This window comes from Megalobrama amblycephala, unplaced genomic scaffold (genome assembly GCF_018812025.1).
Source record: "Megalobrama amblycephala isolate DHTTF-2021 unplaced genomic scaffold, ASM1881202v1 scaffold479, whole genome shotgun sequence".
Lineage (NCBI taxonomy): Eukaryota > Metazoa > Chordata > Actinopteri > Cypriniformes > Xenocyprididae > Megalobrama > Megalobrama amblycephala.
The window spans coordinates 77328-99185 of NW_025953401.1; the positions used below are offsets into that span (position 1 = coordinate 77328).

At 37.9% G+C, this 21858-nt stretch overlaps 1 protein-coding gene across 1 annotated transcript; it reads left to right on the forward strand.

Moving 5' to 3' along the window:
• The first annotated feature begins 8017 nt into the window (after positions 1-8017).
• On the forward strand, positions 8018-21622 carry LOC125261749 (glutathione hydrolase 1 proenzyme-like). Its single transcript, XM_048180313.1, has 4 exons — positions 8018-8172; positions 8290-8405; positions 20061-20168; positions 20279-21622. The coding sequence occupies exons 1-4, from the start codon at positions 8070-8072 to the stop codon at positions 20420-20422; spliced, it is 471 nt and encodes a 156-aa protein (XP_048036270.1). The 5' UTR covers positions 8018-8069; the 3' UTR covers positions 20423-21622.
• Positions 21623-21858: the final 236 nt, after the last annotated feature.

Here is a 21858-nt window from a genome sequence, read left to right on the forward strand (position 1 = left end):
TCCTGCTTATGTAAGTCATGAGAAACTTGTGGTTGCCACTGATTGGTTGTCACAGGACGTTCATACGAAAGACAGTATGGAAACTGGAAAAAGAACCTATGAGACATTAAGAAAGATATTACAGCATGGTTCATGTTTAGTTGTTAAACACTGTTTAAACACAGTGTCATCTTTAAAATGTAAACATGGCAGTGTTCTTCAGTGTTCACAGAATAACAGGTTATCAATTAAATTCAAGCACCTAACTGAATGTACAATACATACACAACATTACTTTAAGCATTAAATTCAGTTATTTTAATTGATTAGGCTATGATTCTAAGAAACTTCAGTAATAAATACAGAATTGTTATAAACAGAGTTCTGTTCTGCTATTTTAATCATTTAGAAAAAAAATGAAACAATGTGTTTTTATAATTCCTAAGCCAAAGAAAATGTTTAGTTTAGATCAGTCATGAATCCAGAATGAAACATGGTTGTTTTAGGATACAGAGGTTGTAATTGAAACCTAAGCAAGAGATCTCAGAAAATGAAATCAACAAAATCAATAAAATCAGCTAGAACAAACACAAGACAAAGTGTCTGTACACTGTCTGTATAAAAGTGTTTATACAACTGTTCAAACATGCATTTTTAAATCTATGATCCATGGAATATCGCATGTGACGAATCTGTCGCCGTCTAACATCTGCTGGAAATCCAGGTAAAACTATCTGCGTGCTCGCGCGCGTCCCCAGTTAACATGATCCCCAGTTGATCCGTAACACCGGAAATGAAGGTGCATATACGGGATCTGCGTTATGACTTCACTTTTCTAATCTTTATCCAGATTAAGATATTTCCACTGAAGATATATTTATGTGGTGTAACTTGACCTCTGTGAAATCATTTTCTTGTCTTCTGATAATTATAATGTTATATAGGGAACAAAGCAGGGGCGATTCCGTAATTTTGTTCAGGAAAATAGACTGAAAAAGGATTTTTACTAAAGTTTACTCCTGCATATTTTGATGGATTTTTTATTGTTATAAATGTTGTGAATATTGTACCTCAGATGTGTGAAATGTTCACCTGTTTGCAAGTGTTTGTCATGTTCTGGTTTCTACAACTTTACCTCAGGAGGAGAAATCTGCCTTTATTTGAAAGAAATAAAGATTTGACATTTATCCTGATGATTATCAATATCCACTGATATGAAATATGTCACCCAGCTCTAGTTTAATTAATTTAATGATTCAGTTCTTTGTTGTGTTCATATTATCTTTGATGTTCACAGAGAACATCCCAAATAACAAGACTAATGTTCTCTCAAACTCATGAGTGAACAAACATCTTTCCAGTAACTTTAATAGATGGTTTGTTATCTGTTAGATGGTGATATAATGAAAGTTATCTGTTAGTGTCAAATGTTAGATGAATGTCTCTTTTTAACTTCTACTTTATCAGGACATTCAGAAAACATTCAAAAGTAACGTTCCCTTAATGTTTCCAGAATGATCAAATGAAATATTGCTTTAGTGTTCACCTAACTAAGACACATTTTGTTCGTTCAAAGAATATTTAGAAATAATGTTTTCATAACTTAGTATCAAGACATTCTTAGAGCACATGTTGTTCACTGGGATATGTGCTGAAATGAACACACTGTAAATTACTTGTAATTAAAGCATCTGCTAAATGCAGAAATATAATATTAATGTAATGTTCCCAGTGTTTCCATATACAGGGAAGATGTCAGACTTTGAGACGAGGAAGAGGAAGAGATCTTCATCTCCAGATCTCAGCTGTGTGTCTCTGAAGAGTCATGGATCCATGAATCATCCTCCTGAATTCAGTGATGGACCAGTGACCTCTGACCCCAGGTGAGACACTGTCCTGTACTGGACACAATAGACTGACTTACACAACAGCAAGAGATCATTTGTGAAGTGATCTGTGAAAAACCATCACATGATGAAATTTTACCCATCACTGGTTTCAGCACCATGTGAAAGCCCTTTTCCAAATCTGATTTTCAGGAACGTAATTCTGAGAAAAAGGCGGACAGTCACCGGGCTAAGGATCTTGGTGACCGTGAATGGGCCAATGAATTTGGGTGCTAATTTGTTACTCACGGAGCAGAGCGGAATGTTCTTGGAAGAAAGCCACACTTTTTGACCAACGACGTATACGGGAGGCTTCAGCCGGTGGCGATCGGCCTGGGCCTTGGTGCGCGCCCCACCTGAAGGAGAGTATCTCGGGCTCTTCTCCACGTCTGACGACACCTCTGGACGAAGGCGTGAGCGGAGGGGACCGCGACTTCGGATTCCAGACTGGGAAAGGCAGGTGGCTGGTAACCTAGACTACACTGAAAAGGCAACAGGCCCGTAGTCGACACTGGTAACGAATTGTGCGCGTACTCCACCCAAGAAAGCTGCTGACTCCAGGAGGAAGGATTCTGAGCAACCCGACATCGCAACATTCTCTCCAAATCCTGGTTGGCTCTCTCAGCTTGCCCGTTCGTCTGGGGATGGAACCCAGATGACAAACTAACCGTCGCCCCCAGTAAACGACAAAACTCCTTCCAGAATTTGGAGGTAAATTAGGATCCCCTGTCAGAAACCACATCTACCGGGAGGCCATGGATACAGAAGACGTGATTAATGACAGTAACCGCTGTCTCCTTGGCAGTGGGTAATTTGGGCAAGGGGATGAAATGCGCCGTCTTCGAGAACCGGTCCACTACGGTCAAAATCACCGTATTGCCCTGTGAAGGAGGGAGGCCTGTGACAAAATCTAGCGCTATGTGGGACCAGGGTCTCGAAGGGACAGACAGCGGCTGAAGGAGTCCCTCAGGGGAACGATTAGAAGTCTTACCACGAGCGCAGACAGAGCAAGCCAAAACAAAATTGTGAACATCGCGAGCCATGCAGGGCCACCAAAATCGTTGTTTGACCAAAAAGTTGGTGCGACTAACCCCTGGATGACAAGCCAGATTGGAATCGTGGCCCCATCGGATAACGTCTGAACGCAACCCCTCTGGCACAAATAACCGACTCGGTGGGCACCCGGGCGGAGGCGTTACCCCTTCTAAGGCCGTGCGGACCTTCGACTCGACCTCCCATGTGAGTGAAGAGGCCTTGCGGGAATCTGGAATTGGCCAATCCACCACAGCCTTTACCTTGTCAGGATCCATGTGCACCCCCTCGGACGACACGATGTACCCCAAAAATGGAACAGACTGTGCATGAAAAACGCACTTCTCCGCCTTGACAAAAAGCCCATTCTCTAACAGCCTTTGGAGCACTCGCCTGACATGTTGCACGTGTTCCTGAAGAGAAAAAGAAAAAATCAATATGTCGTCCAGGTAGACATATATGAACTGATCGACCATATCTCTCAACATGTCATTGACGAGTGCTTGGAAGACGGCGGGCGAGTTGGAAAGCCTGAACGGCATAACCAAGTATTCAAAGTGCCCTCTAGGGGTGTTAAAAGCAGTCTTCCATTCATCCCCTCCCTGATGCGGACCAAATGATAAGCGTTGCGCAGGTCCAATTTCGTGAACAGAGACGCGCCCTGCAGCCGCTCAAAGGCAGAAGACATCAACGGCAAAGGATACGATCCTTCTTACCCACGAAAAAAAACCTCCCCCCGCGGGAGATGAAGAAGGGCGGATGATCCCAGCTGCCAGAGAATCAGAAATATATTTCTCCATGACCTCCCTTTCCGGATTAGAAAGTGAATATAACTTGCCTTTGGGCGGAGAAGACCCTGGAACTAAATCTATAGCACAGTCATAGGGACGATGCGGAGGAAGAGAAGCAGCCCGGGACTTACTGAACACTTCCTTCAGGTCATGGTACTCCTGGGGCACGTTTGACAGGTTCACCGACTCCTCCTGCAACACAGAACGAGACACAGACGAACAAGCAAACAACAAACAAGACGCATGACAGTGTTGGCTCCACTCCACCACGGATCCCTGGCCCCACTCAATCCTGGGCTTGTGCTTCACCAGCCACGGATGTCCCAGGACGATAGGGTGGTGAACGGATCTGGAGAAGTAAAATGACAATAGTTCAGTGTGATTACCGGAAATTATGGCAGTGACGGGTTCCGTGGCGTGTGTGATGGTGGGTAGTTTCTGTCCGTTGAGGGCAACAACAGATATGGCGTGATCCAACGGGCGAATGGGAATGTGCAACCGAGTGGCCAGCTCAAAGTCCATTATGCTTCCCTCCACGCCCGAGTCGACCAGGGCCTGGCAGGTGTGATGTCCGGATACCCATTGCAGTCTCACCGGGAGGAGCGTCGCAGACGAGGATTTATCCAAGGCTAGACCGCCCGACAGTAACCTCGGTCCTACTGCCGGACTTTGCCTTTTACCGGGCAGTCCTTAAGAAAGTGTCCAGCTCCACCACAGTATAGACAGAGTCCTTTCTCCTTCCGGTGTGTCCTCTCCTCCCGGTTCAGCGCGTTCGTGCAAACGGCCATCCACTCGCAGCGCGAGCTCAATCAGTCCGTTAAGAGTGGGAGGTAAATCCAGTGAATAGATCTCCTGCTGCACACGGTCGGCCAGCCCATGCAGGAACACATCCCACTGCGCCTCCTCGTTCCACTTACACTCCGCTGCCAGGGTGTGGAACTCAATGGCGTAGTCGGAAACAGGTCAAACTCCCTGCCGCAGGTCCGCAAGCTTGCGAGCAGCCTCCCGTCCCGCCACCGAACGGTCGAACACTCGCCTCATCTCCTGCGACAGGGACTGGAACGAGGAGCAGCAAGGATGATCGTTCTCCCACACCGCCGTTCCCCATAACGCCGCTCGTCCCGTCAATAACGTCATCACTAACGCGACTTTAGACTCCTCAGAAGAGAACGTGTTAGGTTGCAGAGAGAAATAAATAGAGCATTTAGACAGAAAAGCTCTACAAGCATCAGGTTCTCCACCATACCTCTCTGGTGCAGGAATACGAGGCTCTTGTGGCGTGCTGGTCGATGAGTGGGGAACGTGCGGTGGGGCTGGCGCAGTGGGAGATGAAAGATGTTGTACCTGGGTCAAGAGCTCGGCCACCTGCGCCACCAACGTTTGCACGGCGGGGGCAGTGGCAATCACCTGCTCGTCCTGCTGATCCATCCGTTGAGCGCTCTTGCTCAAATACTCCTGAAGATCCGACGACCTTGCTGGATCCATCTAGGTCAGTTCGTTCTGTCAGGGAATAAACACAGAGAGAGGATCCAAGAATAAAAGAAGGAAAAACTCCTCCATCATGGAAAGAGGCTATAATTTCTGTAATCCCTAAGGACAAAAAAAGATAGGGAACACTGTCAAAATTATAGACCCATATCACTCCTTAACACAGACTATAAAATCTATAGTTCTATTTTAGCATCTAGAATACAACTATTTTTATCAGACCTGATAGATGAGGACCAAACTGGTTTTGTTAAAGGTCGACAAACATATGATAATATAAGAAGAACTCTTCATATAATAGATAGGACTCATAGAAATAAACTACCTGTCGCTCTAATCAGTCTTGACGCCGAGAAGGCTTTCGACAGAGTTAGCTGGGATTTCCTTTACCTATCACTAGAAAAGTTGGGATTTAATAACAAATCTGTCCAGTGTATCAAGTCATTATATCAAAATCCATCAGCTAGAGTAAGAATAAATGGGTCTCTATCAGAAAGTTTCCTCCTGGAAAGAGGAACTAGACAGGGTTGCTGTCTTAGTCCCTCTCTTTTCGCCATTTACATTGAACCATTGGCTCAATTAATCAGACAGCACTCGTTGATTCCAGGGGTTGAAATTAAGGGTATGGAACACAAAATTAGTCTTTTTGCAGATGACGTTATGATTTATTTAGCTGAACCCAAAAAACATTTCACAAATCTTATGCAAGTATTAGAGCAATTTAATGAATATGCCGGATATAAATTGAATGTAACAAAAATACTTATGTTTAATTGTAAACCAAACACGGAACTCAAACAAAGCTTTGAAATTAATTGGGATGCAAAATGCCTAAAATACCTAGGTGTAAATATAACTAAAGATTTAACAAAATTATATAGGGCAAATTATGATCCAATTACTAATAATATAAAGAGTGATATCGAGAGGTGGTCCACATACCCCACTAGCTTTAGTGATAGGATAAGAGGAATAAAAATGAATATCCTACCGCGCTTACTTTATTTGTTTCAATCCCTCCCAGTGGAAATCCCACCAAAGCAATTCTTTGAATGGGACAAAGTAATATCCAGGTACATATGGGGGGGTAGAAGACCTCGAGTGCGTTACTCAACACTCCAATTACCTAAAGAAAAAGGTGGTATGGCTCTTCCAAATCTAAAAAATTATTTCTGTGCAGCACAGTTACGTCACATCTTTTATTGGTGCACTTCCAGCTACATAGCTAAATGGAAAGACATAGAAACAAATATACAAGATATTCAAGTTCAGTCATTGATAGGGGAGAGTGAATTCCATAGCTATAGTGAAGACAAACTGGACCCAATAATGACATTCTCATTGAAGGTTTGGCATTCTATTGTTAAACATCTCAAATTGGAGAAAGAAATTGGAATACTTAGGTGGATTACTTATGATGAGGAATTTAAAGAAGGAAAGAAAGATATTTCATCAGTGGAAGAATTGGAGAATTGGAGTAAATGACATTCATTCCCTTATTAAAATGATGATTGATGCCTATGACCATGTACTACCCAGAATAATTTCTTCTCTGTATGAGGTGTTGATGAGTTGCAGTCCCTCCTCCACATTATATATAAAATTTAAATGGGATAAAGAATTAAAAACTGAAATACCAGAAACAGAATGGTATGAGATGTGGTTAATACACCAAACTACTACCAGTTCACAAATATGGAGAGAGTTCTGCTGGAAGTGCCTTATCCGCTTCTTCATAACACCTAAGATCAAAAGCAAGCAAGTCTCCAGGCAGCAGACGTGCTGGAGACAGTGTGGACAGTTAGAAGCGGATCATACACACATTTTTTGGAGTTGTGAGAAAATTCAGTCTTTTTGGGATGATGTACAGGTGGTTATGACTGAAGTGTTTGGATATAAAATTCCTAGAACCTCTTTGTTTTTACTTATGGGAAATATTAAAGGCATTGTAGCTAAAAGTGATAGATACTTATGTAAGATTCTCCTTGTGGCTTGTAAAAAAACTATAACTAGGAATTGGCTTAAAGATGCTACTTTGAATTGTAAACAATGGTTTGGAATTATTGAAGAAATCCGGGTTATGGAAGAACTTACATATATTTTAAAGATGAAAAAAAGTGCTTTCAAGTTTGACTGGGAAAAGTGGTTGAAATATAAAGATTGTAAAGATATCCTCAGCTAAGTAAACAGTAATTGTTATAGGAATGGTTAACCTCACCTGTTTGGCTTTGGGGGGGGGGACGTGTATATATGTATTTATATATATGTATATGGGTGTATGTATTTATATGTATATGGGCGTGCATGTATATGATCATTGATATCTAGGAATAAGCACGGATATGTATGTAGAAGTATACATTTGTGAAACATACATTTGCTGTTCATATATGTATATTTTCTTTCCTCCCTCTCTGTTAATATTGCTTTTTGTTTTTTTTCATTCTTATCTTTGTAATTAAAATAAATTAAAATAAAAGTAAAAAAAAAGAAAAGAAACATCAATATCTAAACTTCTGTTAATAAGAGGTTTTGTATATGTATGACAGAGATAAAATCAAACTGGTTAATAATAAGTGCAATAAGTCGAAGTCTGTTGTAGTTGTTGTGTCTCTCTTTTTTCTTTTCATTCAGTTTCTCTTTCATTCAATGATTTTGCTTATTAACATCAGGTGTGTTCAATAATGGTTAATCATCACTTAATTATCTCATTAACTTCAACACTGCTTCAGTGTTATTTTAACACCCTGTAGTGTGGACAAACTGAGAGGTGTTAATTTAACACTGGGGATTTTGCTGTGTATATTTATGCTCTGCTCCGTTGCTTTGTTATTCTTTTCAATTTTGTTGTTTGGATCTTTTTTTTTGTTCTCACAGCTTTGGTTCTGGGGTGATGTCACGCTCAACAGGCATTATATTTAATGACCAGATGTGTGATTTCAGTGGTCCTAATTCGGTTCTCAATGAAGTTAACAAAAACAACCTAATTAAACCAGGTAAAAAAATGCATGCAATTACAATGAGTTTCAATAATTACAATATTAAGTACAAGTAAACCCACCTGTATATACACATAAATGTTTACATGTTCAAATACTGTTTATTTTGACAAGATAAAAGGCCACTTTCATCAAAGTCTCCCACAATAATATTGGACAAAGACAGCAGACAAGTCAAAATGGTGGTTGGAGGTGCAGGTGGGACAAATATCACCACATCAGTTGCTCAGGTAACAAAAACCCTGCTAACAGAATTTTGTTTAACAGAGTTTTGAACATTCTCTAAATATTCAAAACAAAACAAAACAAAAAAGTTCAGTTTTCTTGATGTTAAGCAGGGCACACATTTAACGACTTGCTAAAACATTCTAAGACTGTGCTCAACATATAGCGTTTGTTTCGTACAACTGAAGCAGATTTAAATACTTACACACGAGATTTGAACACCAACTGTAATTGCAGACTGAACGCAACTGGCTCTGACTGGACGCGTTTGAGTGCGATCAGTCATAAATATCAATTTACATTCATAATCGGCCTTACAATCGTTAAGTGTGTGCACGGCTTTAGAGGAACGGTTTTAAAGTGTATGATAATCCAAAAGTTCTTTCAACTTAATTTTGATTTAAAATTCAACATTCTAAGAACATTGATTTGTAACATTCCAAGAACATAAAAATGTCCAGATGCTGGACATTTTCATTCTTTATTAATGATCAATTTATCATTTTTAAATTATGTATTACATTATTTACAAACCAGTTATTTAGGAGTTGTTAGTGCAAACACACACACACAAAAATGTTCTTCAGCGGTTCTTTGGGGTGGTTGAGGCACCACTACTGTATAAAGAACCCGTTAACACTCTGGAGTCTGAGACTGATTTGGGGCCTGGAGAAGTTTTGACATGCCCTGACATTTGTGCTTTTTTCAGTTGTTCATAAACATATTAATGGAAAAGGTGTCATTACACTGTATTCAGCACAAACTAGGCTACCATAATATGTGAGGAACATGTATGTACATGTTTGTGTTTTTGAAGGAATAACCTTTATGCGTGGTTATTGAAAAAACAAAAAACTTAAGTCACTGAAATAAGGCCAAAAAAATAATATTATATATGTGTTCACAAGACTTCTGGGTATTGGAGATTGTAGACTAGAGTTTTTGCTTAAAAATTATGTAAAAATTATCCTGCCTACTCGTTCATATAAAACAATAGAGAGATTTAAATTTTGTAAGACACTTTTTGTCAAGAAACACAGTATGCGTGGAGGCGTGAATCATCATGAATTATGATGTAATTCACACCTAAGAGGACAAAAGAATCGCATAATGACCTGTAATGACCTGCATATCAATGAGCTCTTTCAGTCAGGTAGGCTGTGAAAAAACCCTGTGATCATGTCTCAAGCTCATCATGGTGTATATCAAACATACAGAAAAATATTATTACAATTTAAAATAATGGTATTCTATTATACACTTTAAAATATAATGTATTTCTGTGGTGCAAAGTGTCTGAACAATTATGTTACCTCTATGGCATTTCATACAGGCTTTTAGCTTAAAAGCATGCACATTTGGAGAAATATTGATGGATTCTCATATGTTTGTCAATTTTTTATACAGAGGAGTAATATTTATTCAGGATTTATTGTCATTACTATGAGCGCTGGATACTGTGTTTTCAATTCATACTTGCAGCCGGAGGGCGCTCTGTACACCTTTAGTCCACAAATGCCTGCTAAAGAAGAATAGGCAATCCAGGAACTAACTGAACTAACAGAGGCCAGAGATCGCTAACTATGGCTATTCAAAACACTTTTCAAGACAATAAATACACGATTGAGATGATTTATACATGTATTGCCTCAGAATTTACGTCTGAATAGCGCTGGCTCTGTGGGCGTGGCCGCATTAGCGGATAATGAGCTGAATCACGGACTTCTGACATGGCTCTTTTTTCATACAGATTACATAAACACAGAATTTTTGTTTTTGATTTGACTTGCACAATTTAAAACCTGACATGTCAACGTTTCTTTAGACATAAGTCTATTTTTTGTGTGATTAGTATTCACTAAGTTACAGTTCATTTTCTGAGAACTATCAGATTGGACTTCGTTCAGAGGGAGAGGAGAGATCACGCATCATGTTAGTTTTCTTTATTTTGCAAAAAGCACAACATTTTGTTTTTACTCTGAGTGTAAACAAATAAAAGAAGATATTCAACTGATTAAAATGGTGTATAACTCTTAATTGTATGTACAACATTGACAGAGTATTTTGAGTCTCTTTCACACTGGTAAAAAAAAAACCGAGGTAGTATCGCCAGTGATACCTCAGACTCCAGAGTGTTAAACCCTGTATAATCCTTTAAAGGTTCTCTAACTGTCCCTTAGTTTCTATGTTTATGTTATCGTGCTGGTGTAAGGAACCCCCCATCGGCCCAAAAACGGAATCTGACGCCCAAGCGAAGGTTAACGCGTGCATGTCTTTTCAGCGCCTCCGTGAAGTTCACTTAATTTCACTCGTTTAATCTGACTCCAATTTCAAATGATTATTACTCATAGGTTGTGTTTCCAATTAGAAATTAATCATTAGTTATGCCTTAATTTAGATTTTTGATTATTCTGATTACCTTATATCTTCAATTATTCCGTTCACTGCGGTCCTGGTATCGATTTAGAAGAGTCACTTTGGCCAAATGAATGCTCTTCCCGGACACAAACTCGTCAGTTCTGACCTTTAAACATTGGATGCAGGGTAAATATCTACCTTTAAGTCGGTCGCGCTCTGCTTACTCGTAACAAAAAGCATAGTTTTTACATATTTACGAAAACTGCAACTTATTTAAGGCAGCGATAGTCAGAAATCGAAATGGACTTAATTGACGTGCCCTATGCTCCATCTATTAAACCTTTCGTATGAACAATCCTGAACACAGATTTGCGGTAATACCTTCACTTTAATCTACTAGAAATAATGAATTAAGAATAATACAGAATAAACCAAATATAACATTTTATTTGTCAAGTAAAAATATATCATGCCAATTACATTACAGTTAGACAATTAGAAGCCAATTCAGAAATAATGAATGCATATCATCCGTTGAAATGCACATGCACACAGTGGTGGATTAGTGTTTGAAGACACTTGTCCATCACTGCGTGGGGGTCTCTGCCTACAGAAAATCCCCCCTGACTGCTTTGCAATTTACCTTATATACAGACAAAAAAAAAAAATAAAATAAATAAATAAATATATATAATATATATATAATATATATACAAAAAGGTTATAAATATTTAGTACACCAACACCTGTTTTGGGGGGAGAGGAATGGGTTTTCACAAAAGGCACCACCCAAAGAGAGGACAGAATTTTCCTTAGTTTTCAATCTTCTTCATAATTCCAGTGACTGCTGTGAAATTGAGACCATTTTACCAATCGCACCTGAGACATTTAAAATGATACCAAACATAAAAAGGGAAAAACAATAGATACACAAGTTATATGTCTTGAAGAACTTTCAGTGACTTGCGTCAGAGGGAAGGGAAAGTGTGTGTGTGTGTGTGTGTGTGTGTGTGGTGGGGGAGGCGTTGTTCTTTTGGGGTTAGGGCAAGGCGTTGTCCTTTACTACTTCTTTGAGATCTTTTTTACAGATGAGTTTTATTTATGAGTTAAACAAAAACAACAAAAAAGTTACTTTACGATTATGTTTTGGATTAGTATTGTGAAACATTCTGTGTATAACTCTTAACCATTTACAAACACAGACCTACCAGCATGTACAGATTTTGCATAGCGGGTACGCATTTTGACCTCAAAGTACACTGGTACGATCTGTCACTCTATACTACGCAAAAACCAAGTGACTCCTCTGTGCGAGCATAGTACTCAAATCCAGCAAAAGAAAGAGTTCGACCAATCATTGCGCTGGGTTTATTTCACCAAATAGCAAGTGGATGATTGACAAATGTGTACGGCCTATCAATAAAAATAGACGGCAACACAAAATCCCGCTCAATCTCCCTCCTTCCACTCCCGCCATCTGACAGTGACTGAATTCTTAAGCGAGGACAGTATAGTAGTCACGGTACTTTAAACGGGTATAAAATGCTCAAGTAATGTTGAACAACAAAGCTAAATAAAATTGAAATCACTATATGGCTTAGTGATTGAAAATGCTGTGATGTGTGACTGACTGACAAGCGTTATCGCGGTGCAATGTGAGATTGAATGAGTGCACTCAATAACGTCCACTATGATTTCGGACACCTATGCCCTATTTGAGGTTATAGGGGGTGATTTCGGATTCAGCGGAGAAAGAGCGGTTTCTGCGCGGAGCGCTTTGATGAGGTTATCAACGTTCTCCACATGGATCATATTAGACCGGAGCGAGCGTGTTTAAGTTTTTTATGGACCTATTTCATATATCTAGTGCTCTAAACATGAACCAGCAGCGTGTATGAAGTGTAACGTTATGCAATGACACGATGGGTTATTCTGCTACACAGAAGACGATGTAAGTTAATAAATAGACTGACAATTCAAAGAAGAATGGTCAAAAATGTAACTGCTTTATTCTTTCTGTGTTAAACTTATGTGTGTCATTTGTTCAGAGACTGTAGTGCTCTTAAATGCAGGGGCGCCGTTGGCACAGGGGACGGGGGGTCAGGACCCCCGCACTTTTGAAAAGAGAGAAATCGACCCGCGCACTTTTTATAAGGGCTTCAATCAGTCAAACTATATCATCTTTTAGCTTAGGATATTTTCTTTAAAATGAGACCATTTTCATGTTTCTGTGAGCTTTCGTTCGTAAATAATCAACTATTTTGTCACGGATGTGAACACAGTCCATTACAATTACAATACGGTTAAGGCCCGGGCATACTTAATTTCCCGCATTCCGCTCAGCCTTTCAAAGAAGCTCCTTTGCCCATGAGTGTGTAAAGAACCATGCACACGTGCACCGCCTGTGGTGATTTACATGTACATTTATACATTTATTCATTAACAACACAGTTTGGTCCCCCCCACTTTGTAAATGTCTCCTGCGCCCCTGCTTAAATGTACTGAAAATATCCTTAAGGTGATGATACACGGGGCAACTTTTTGAGCAATGTTGCCGAGCAACGTTGCTTGGGCACTTTCCCACTGAGAATGAGCAACAAATATATATCTGGATACGTTAGATCGGTCGTGGGCAATTTTTTGAGATCCTCCAATCAGAATGTTAGCAGCCGATCACGTGACCAGTTCAGAGATTTCAGAAAAAATTCAAACAAGATGGCGGCCTCTCAGCGGCAGTGGAGCGGAGAAAAGGAGTGTGAACTTTTATCTTTTTACGCTAGTAAGTTGTCATGCGTCAACCCAAAACAGGGAATTTACCTCATATATTGCTTAAAACACCAACAACTGTCCAAAAGTAATGCATGTAAGCTGTAATCAAGCCGCTGAATGTTTTCAGTTAAATACTAAAAAGACGGGATTTTTGTAACGTCTCTAGTAGCGTAGGCTGTAGGGCGTCTGACATATGAATAGCTTTTGATGTGATCGACGCGGGTTCGAATCCGCCATTTGCCGAACTTGCTCTTCTCCCGTCACAAATCAGATCGGAAAGGCATTTATTTTTAATAAAAATGAAGAAAATATTTGAAAAGTTGAAATAAAGTGCCTAACAAGTGTTTATAATAAAGTATTTATTGGGTTGGCAATAGATTTGCTCCTCTCTGATTAGTTGCTGCCAACTGTCTGTTGCCCTAATTATAGTTGCCCTGTGTCTCATCAGGTTGCCCGTTGATGGCAACATTGCCCAGCAACATTGCTCAAAAAGTTGCCCCATGTATCATCACCTTTAGACAGTTTAAATGTTCTTCCGCGTTTCTCCCTCATTTTGGCAGTTTGTTTTTATATAGGGTTAGATTTTTAAAATGGTTAAGGTGCCCTCAGCTCTTTTTTTTATCTCCATGGTCATATTTTAATATTCATGTATCTGTAATGAGTGTGTTGCAGGTCTGTGTTTTATTGGTTGTTGTCTCCCCACAGCATCATTTTGTGGGGTTTTGTAAACCTGTATTAACTCTAGTGTGGAATTTTTCTACAATATTCACTCATCATGACAGTAAAACAGGGCATTCTAGTCAATCTACTGCAGTATTTCCTTTCTCAATCAGTAGAAAATGTGGTTAACGCCCGGTCATGCATAGGGGAAAAAATACTGTCATATACATTGAAACCGATATAATTTTGAAAAATACCGTGATATAAATTTTTGGTCATACCGCCCAGCACTAGTTTCTTAATTTTAGACTAGGTTTTATTACAAAACCTGTATAAAAGACTCAACTGTCAGGTTAGTTGTATGTAAATATAGCCTACTTGAAATTGCAAACAAAATTTTTTACTCCATATTAAATATATGAATGCGATTCACTTGTCAGTTTGTATAAGCACACATTATGCAATGCAATATTAATCATGAATTTAAAAAATGCTTTTGAGCAGGTGTAGTGAAATTTTTAATTGTCAAATTAAAAAAACTAAAACAGTCCAAATTAGATTAACGAAGATGTGTGTCTGTGCTTTGTGTATTGTATTCTCAATGTAAAAAAAAAATAAAAAAATTTCCAAGGTTGGCAGGTCTGCAAATAACATCACATGTAACATCTAATGTAACTGTCACTGCATCAACAACTACACAGTTACTGCCTTTTAAAGGTGCCCTAGAACCCTTTTTTACAAGATGTAATATAAGTCTGTGTCCCCTGAATGTGTCTGTGAAGTTTCAGCTCAAAATACCCCATAGATTTTTTTATTATTCAATTTTTTAACAGCCTATTTTGGGGCATAATTAGAAATGCACAGATTCAGCGTGCGTCCTCTTTAAATGCTTGCGCTCCCCGCCCCCAAGCTCGCAACTCTATAATACATTGCATAAACAAAGTTCACACAGCTAATATAACCCTCAAAATGAATCTTTACAAAGTGTTCGTCATGCAGCATATCAGATCATGTAAGTATAGTATTTATTTGGATGTTTATTTGATTCTGAATGAGTTTCATAGTAGCTAGGCTGCAGCTAACGTGGCTAAAGCTAACATTACACACTGTTGTAGAGATTTATAAAGAATGAAGTTGTTTATGAATTATACAGACTGCAAGTGTTTAAAAATGAAAATAACGACAGTCTTGTCTCCGTGAATACAGTAAGAAACGATGGTAACTTTAACCACATTTAACAGTACATTAGCAACATGTTAATGAAACATTTTGAAAGACAGTTTACAAATATCACTAAAAATATCATGTTATCATGGATCATGTCAGTTATTATTGCTCCATCTGCCATTTTTCGCTGTTGTCCTTGCTTGCTTACCTAGTCTAATGATTCAGCTGTGCTGCTCCAGACGTTAATACTGCCTGCCCTTGTTTAATGCCTAGAACATGGGCTGCCATATGCAAATATTGGGGGCGTACATATTAATGATCCCGACTGTTACATAACAGTCAGTGTTATGTTGAGATTCGCCTGTTTTCCGGAGGTCTTTTAAACAAATGAGATTTATATAAGAAGGAGGAAACAATGGAGTTTGAAACTCAATGTATGTCATTTCCATGTACTGAACTCTTGTTATTCAACTATGCCAAGATAAATTCAATTTTTGATTCTAGGGCACCTTTAAAAATAACCCTCTGCAATGTCACAGAAAATAAAAATTCCAGTACACCTCCAGAAAACAAAACTGCAGTAAAATGAAACCTTTACAAGCCTTTACAATCTGATATAAAAATAAATCTCTGTAAAGTGTAAACATTGTTGAATAAAAATTTACCTGTGCCAACACTGGATTATAAGAGTGCCAAAATTCAACAAATAGTTGTTGTTGTCTTTTAAATAATAATATAATAATATATTTCACAGTTTCAAAACTACATCAGTACTAACTTTAAAACATAGAGAACAGCAGTGCAGAAGATATCTGAGCCTATATATCTGTATTTATAAATGATGAATTGACTATTTACTAATGCTTAACCAATGCTTCATAGTGTGCCGTTATTATAAAGTGTTACCAGATGTTTTCATGTTAATGGAATGTTACAAATCAACGTTCCTGGAATGTTGAATTTTAAATCAAAATTAAGTTGAAGGAACATTTGAGGAACATTATACCTTTAAAACACGTTCCCCTAACGTCAAGAAAACTGGACTTTTTTTTTTTTTTTTACATTCCCAGAACCAACATTGAATATTTAGAGAATGTTCTTATAACAAAATTCTGTTAGCTGGGAAACACTGAAGAGAGTTGATCAATTAAAGCATTTCTCAACTTTACATAACATGACTATAGCACATAACAGAAAGCAATATCAATGTGTTTACAGTTGATTATTCTGAATTATTATTCTATAACATTTGTTTTTTTTGTTTTTTTCTGAAAAGGCCAATGACCAAGGTTATGCACAGCAAAATCCCCAGTGTTAAATTAACACCCCAAAGTGTACATATATGTGTCCACACTACATGGTGTTAAAAGTAACACTGAAGCAGTGTTAAAGTTAAAGAGATAATTGAGTGATGATTGACAATTAGTAGAGAAACCTGATGCTAATAAGCAGAATCATTGAAGGAAAGAGAAACAACAACAAGAGAAAAAGAGAGGGATTTGACAACTACAGTTGACTTCCAGCCATTAAACATTATTACACTTATTATTAACCAGTTTGATTTTATTTCTGTCATACAACAACAAAAGTTCTTATTGAGAATTAACAGATGTTTAGATGTTGATGTTTTAATGAAAGTTTAGTTTGTTTTCTTTAGTTGGGCTTTTGACCCTTTATTTTTTTAAATTAATTTTTCTCTGGCTGTTTTTAACTTTGTGTTTGTAACGCACATTTGTTATGGCCAGAGAAAATATGATCTGGGCTGCATTTACCAAAAGCAAGAGTTGATGGCCAGCCACAATGCTTTGTTTTGTTTTGATAACTTTATCATTGTGTAATGGCCAGATTAACTGATCACATCCAGTATTAACTGGTTATATTATTTTCTTTTCATTACAGTAAATCTCTAATGTTACAGCTTGAGATCCAACAGAGTTTTTATAATCTGAAGTTTTTTTTTAAAAACACACAGACATCAAGAATCAGCATATGAACCTCAACAATGGTGACAATCAAACAAAGTGCTTCATGTTGCAGTGCATGATGGGTGCCACCAATCAAAACGGCTCCCATCATGCATTGCAGCATGAATAAATTATGCAGCTGAATTGTCCTGTAATTTTCATTGATTGTTCCTGTTTGCTTTTATTTTGCTGTTGTTTTGTTGTAACAGTAGCTTGTTTTGGGATGTTCAGAGTTGATCTGTTTGTCAGTATTTTGTATTTATTTATTGTCACCGTTCTTGAGAATCATATGCTGATTCTTGATGTCTGTGTGTGTCTTAACACAGAAGCTCCTTTGCACAATGTTTTTTTTTATGTTCATATTGCTGATGGATCTCAAGCTGTAAAATCACAGAGCTACAATCACCAATACTAAAGTTACACATCAAGCATATGGTCAGAGATTTAGAATATGAATGACATCAGTGAATCAGGTCATTACGTGATTAAAATCATCAAAACATATTGTGACCAGATCATAGTTTCTCTGACCATAACAAATGTGCTTTACAAACACAAAGTTGGAGCAGCCAGAAAAAAACTAATATTAAAAAGTAAAGAGTCAAGAGCCCGACTTAAGCAAACATTGACCTCTATCACAGTGACTTGAAATGAAACCATAACACATTAATTAACATATTTTTTCACTTTCCTTCAATGATTCTGCTTATTAGCATCAGGTGTCCCTACTAATTGTCAATCATCACTTAATTATCTCAATAACTTTAACACTGCTTCAGTGTTACTTTTAACACACCCTGTAGTGTGGACACATATGAACACTTTGGAGTGTTAATTTAAAGTCGACATGAAATCAAAATTGACAATTCTTATTTTTTAATGGAATATTGTAGTATTTATTAGAAGTAATTTATCCGTGCACTTCATTATTTTTTTTTTAAATTCATGTGCCCCATTAATCTTTATTCAAAAACATTAACCTCCCCTCCCCCTTCAAAACGACTCATCGTCTCTTCCAGTCACATACTATGGCGCAAGGGTGGAGCTATCTGGAATTGCAGTGACGTATGTGGTAAATGCTGTGCTTCACTTTATAGAGATTAATGCATTAACCACGGCTGATGCCAGTCATTGGGGTGTACAGTACCCTCAAACATGGAAAGGAACCTGAGGACACACTCAGTCAGTCAGGCTGTGTGTCCTTTGGAGCAGAGCAAGCGACCAGAGCATTTTTAGATTCATTTCTATGGAAGTTGAGTGTCACACTTAACTTACGTGCAGCTCAACTTCCATAGGAATGAACCAAAAACACTTGCTCCGTGCCAATGGACATGCACCGTCAGTCAGTCAGTCTCTCTTGAGCGCTCTCTCACTGTTTAGTGCCGTTAACCGTCCTCGTCATCCACAATAAATAAAGCTCTGGTGCAAATTGTTGAGAGAATGAAGTCCAGGCTGTGGTAATGTTGAAGAAAAAATATTTATTCATTTCCAATTAAATTTAGCCTCACATACAAATTTCAATCAATAATGAAAATATTTAATAAAACCAAAAGGTAAAAAAACAAATCTGAAATCGAACATCTAAGATAAGAACATTCTGAAATCTGAGTATAGTAATTTGCAAGAAAATCATTAGAAAATGGCGCCAACGAGACAGCAAGATGCGAGTCAAGATAACAGGAAAAGGGGACCAATCGAGAGAATGAGCCAAGTTTTATACCCTAAGATTGGAAAAACTTGCATCACATACAGAGGTCTTGTTTTGGATAGATAAGAAAGGTCAAAATGAACCTTTCCGTGGCTCAGAGTTTTTAAAGAAATGTATGACATTTGATGATTTCCTGCTATTCTGACAACCATTGGATAATTTTTGTGGTCTCGTGACAATTAACATTATCAAACAGAGCATAAACACCCCAAAATAGTCTCTAAATGGGTGGGGTAACACCTTCATCGGAACAATACAATAACAAGTTAACATTTTCTCAAAAATTCCCTTTCATTTGAATACAGAAATACAAAATATTATTACAGAAAAAGTACATCATGTGATCCATTCTAAGAACATCTACGGTTAGGTAAAATTTTGGCTGGAACCCAACTCAACCACAAAGGTACCAAACCCTCTTTACTCAGAAAACTTAAAGTTCACTTGGAACTTCAAAGTCACAGAATTTAACAGGTGAAAATAACACAATGGAGATCAAAAATAACAAAAAAGAGCATAATATGGAGTAAATATGTGGTTCTACTTGAATATAAGTGATTATATGTGAGTAATTTGAGTAAGATGATATGAATACTTGAAATCATAAGTAGCATTAAAAGTCATAACCAGTGAATGATAATAAAAGATTAAAATGCTTAATAATGAATATGGATAAATGAATATACATAAATGAATATAAATCATTTCAGATCCATCAGCTCATACAGTAACGTGAGTGCTCGGAGTGAGTCATTCATATCTGCCTCCATTTTGTTAGCAACGCCCAACTTCCAACGATCCAGTCAATTCCTGAAGGATGAAATCAAGTCCCGCCCTCTCATTTCAAATGCCGTTTCACTCGGATAGACGTCACAGTAGAGAAGAAAAGACAATCACAACTTCCATTTCATGCCGACTTTAACACTGGGGATTTTGCTGTGTGTGTTTTAATAAATAAATAATAGGTTTGTTTGATTTTTAAATCTGTCTTTTATATAAAAACCTGTTTCTCTCTACTGTCTCTCTTAATTCAGGTGATTCTGGACTATCTGTTCTTTGACTATGACCTGCAGCAATCTGTTTTAGAACCCAGAGTTCAGGTCCCGAGAAATGTGACAAATATAGAAGATAAATTTGATGAGGTAGGATCCTTACACTTGACAACAAAAGTTTGTCATCTAAATTAGATTCACAAAGTCAAAAGAGTAATAATTATACTAATTTTCTCTCTGTGCTGTGTTTATGAATGCAGAATGTAAAACATGGCTTGAAGCTGAAGAATCATAATATAGATAACAAAACTGAATTATCAGTGGTCCAGGCGGTCGTACGACAGGGGGACAAAATCTGTGCTGAATCCGACAAAAGGAATTATGGCTTTCCTGCTGGATACTGAGAACTGCACCTGTGCTCATGCTACTGTTGACAAATGTGTTTGACCCTGCAAAAGTAAAACCATTGTCTGACAGCTGCAGAATTGATTTTTGGGGATGCTTTTTGGGTGCCAAAAAAAAAACTTGAGCAGGCTATTCATAAATAACATTGTTTTAGCCATCTTGCATTTTAATATCACACAGTACCAAAATACGCTGCAAATATTCTTAGAATTCCAGCTTGTCATTTTTTTTATTTATTTAGCTTATCTATTTGCTGTCACTTGCATTTCTATCTATCTGCTAATCTCAATATACACTAACAAATGCATTTTCCCTGATGCAAGCTTCATTTAAAAGAGTTTGATAGTTGCATTGTAAATGAGTTGTTTCAAATCAATAAAGTATGCTGTCAGCTTTAGCCTACTTCATAAGTGTTGGTTTTTCAGTAAATGCAGACATTGATGAACACAATGCAGTGCAGAGTCCTGCACGGGTCCTGTTTGAAAAACCTGCACCCGCCCCGCAGTTATTCACAGCATACCTGACCCGATATCCTACAGAAACACTAAATTTAGCCGTACCTGACCCGACCAGTTTGACAACAAATGCGACCCGACCTGCACCCACATTAAATCTCTTACATGAGGTAGACAAAAATAATTCTCATGTAGCCTAACATAAGCAATAAAACTAACATTAGGCATTCTATATCATTGCATTTAATTAAACATTGCATTAAACAACACAAGTAAAATAATAGAACAAATAATGTTTTAGTAGCCCTATTTAACTATAAGCTTGAAGCTAGTACATATTTTAGCAGATTCACTTGGCTGTTAAACATGGTTGTCTCTTCTGAAACTCAGCAGTGTTTACCTGGCCGCTGATCTTCTTTGTAGCAGCACAAAAAGATATTCTAAAACTTTTATTCAAATTGTGAATAGCCTATACAGAGGTGTAAAGTCCAGGGATCAGAAAGTAAAAGTCCTGCCATATGTTTATTCCAGTTAAGTTAATGAGAATTAAATGATTAATTAAGTGATGATTGACCATTATTGAAGATACCTGATGTTAACAAGCAGAATCACCAAAGGAGAAAATCACAAATTAAGTCACCATCGTTGAGATCAGGGTTTGCTTTAGTTGGGCTCTTGACTTTTTAATATTAGATTAATGCAAACCCTGATCTCAATTAATTCTCATTAACCCTCTGGGGTCTGAGGATTTTTGGGGCCCTGGAGAAGTTTTGACATGCCCTGACATTTGTGCTTTTTTCAGTTGTTCATAAACATATTAATGACAAAGGTGTCATTACACTGTATTCAGCACAAACTAGGCTACCATAATATGTGAGCAACATGTATGTACATGTTTGTGTTTTTGAAGGAATAACGTTTATGCGTGGTTATTGAAAAAACAAAAAACTTAAGTCACTGAAATAAGGCCAAAAAAATAA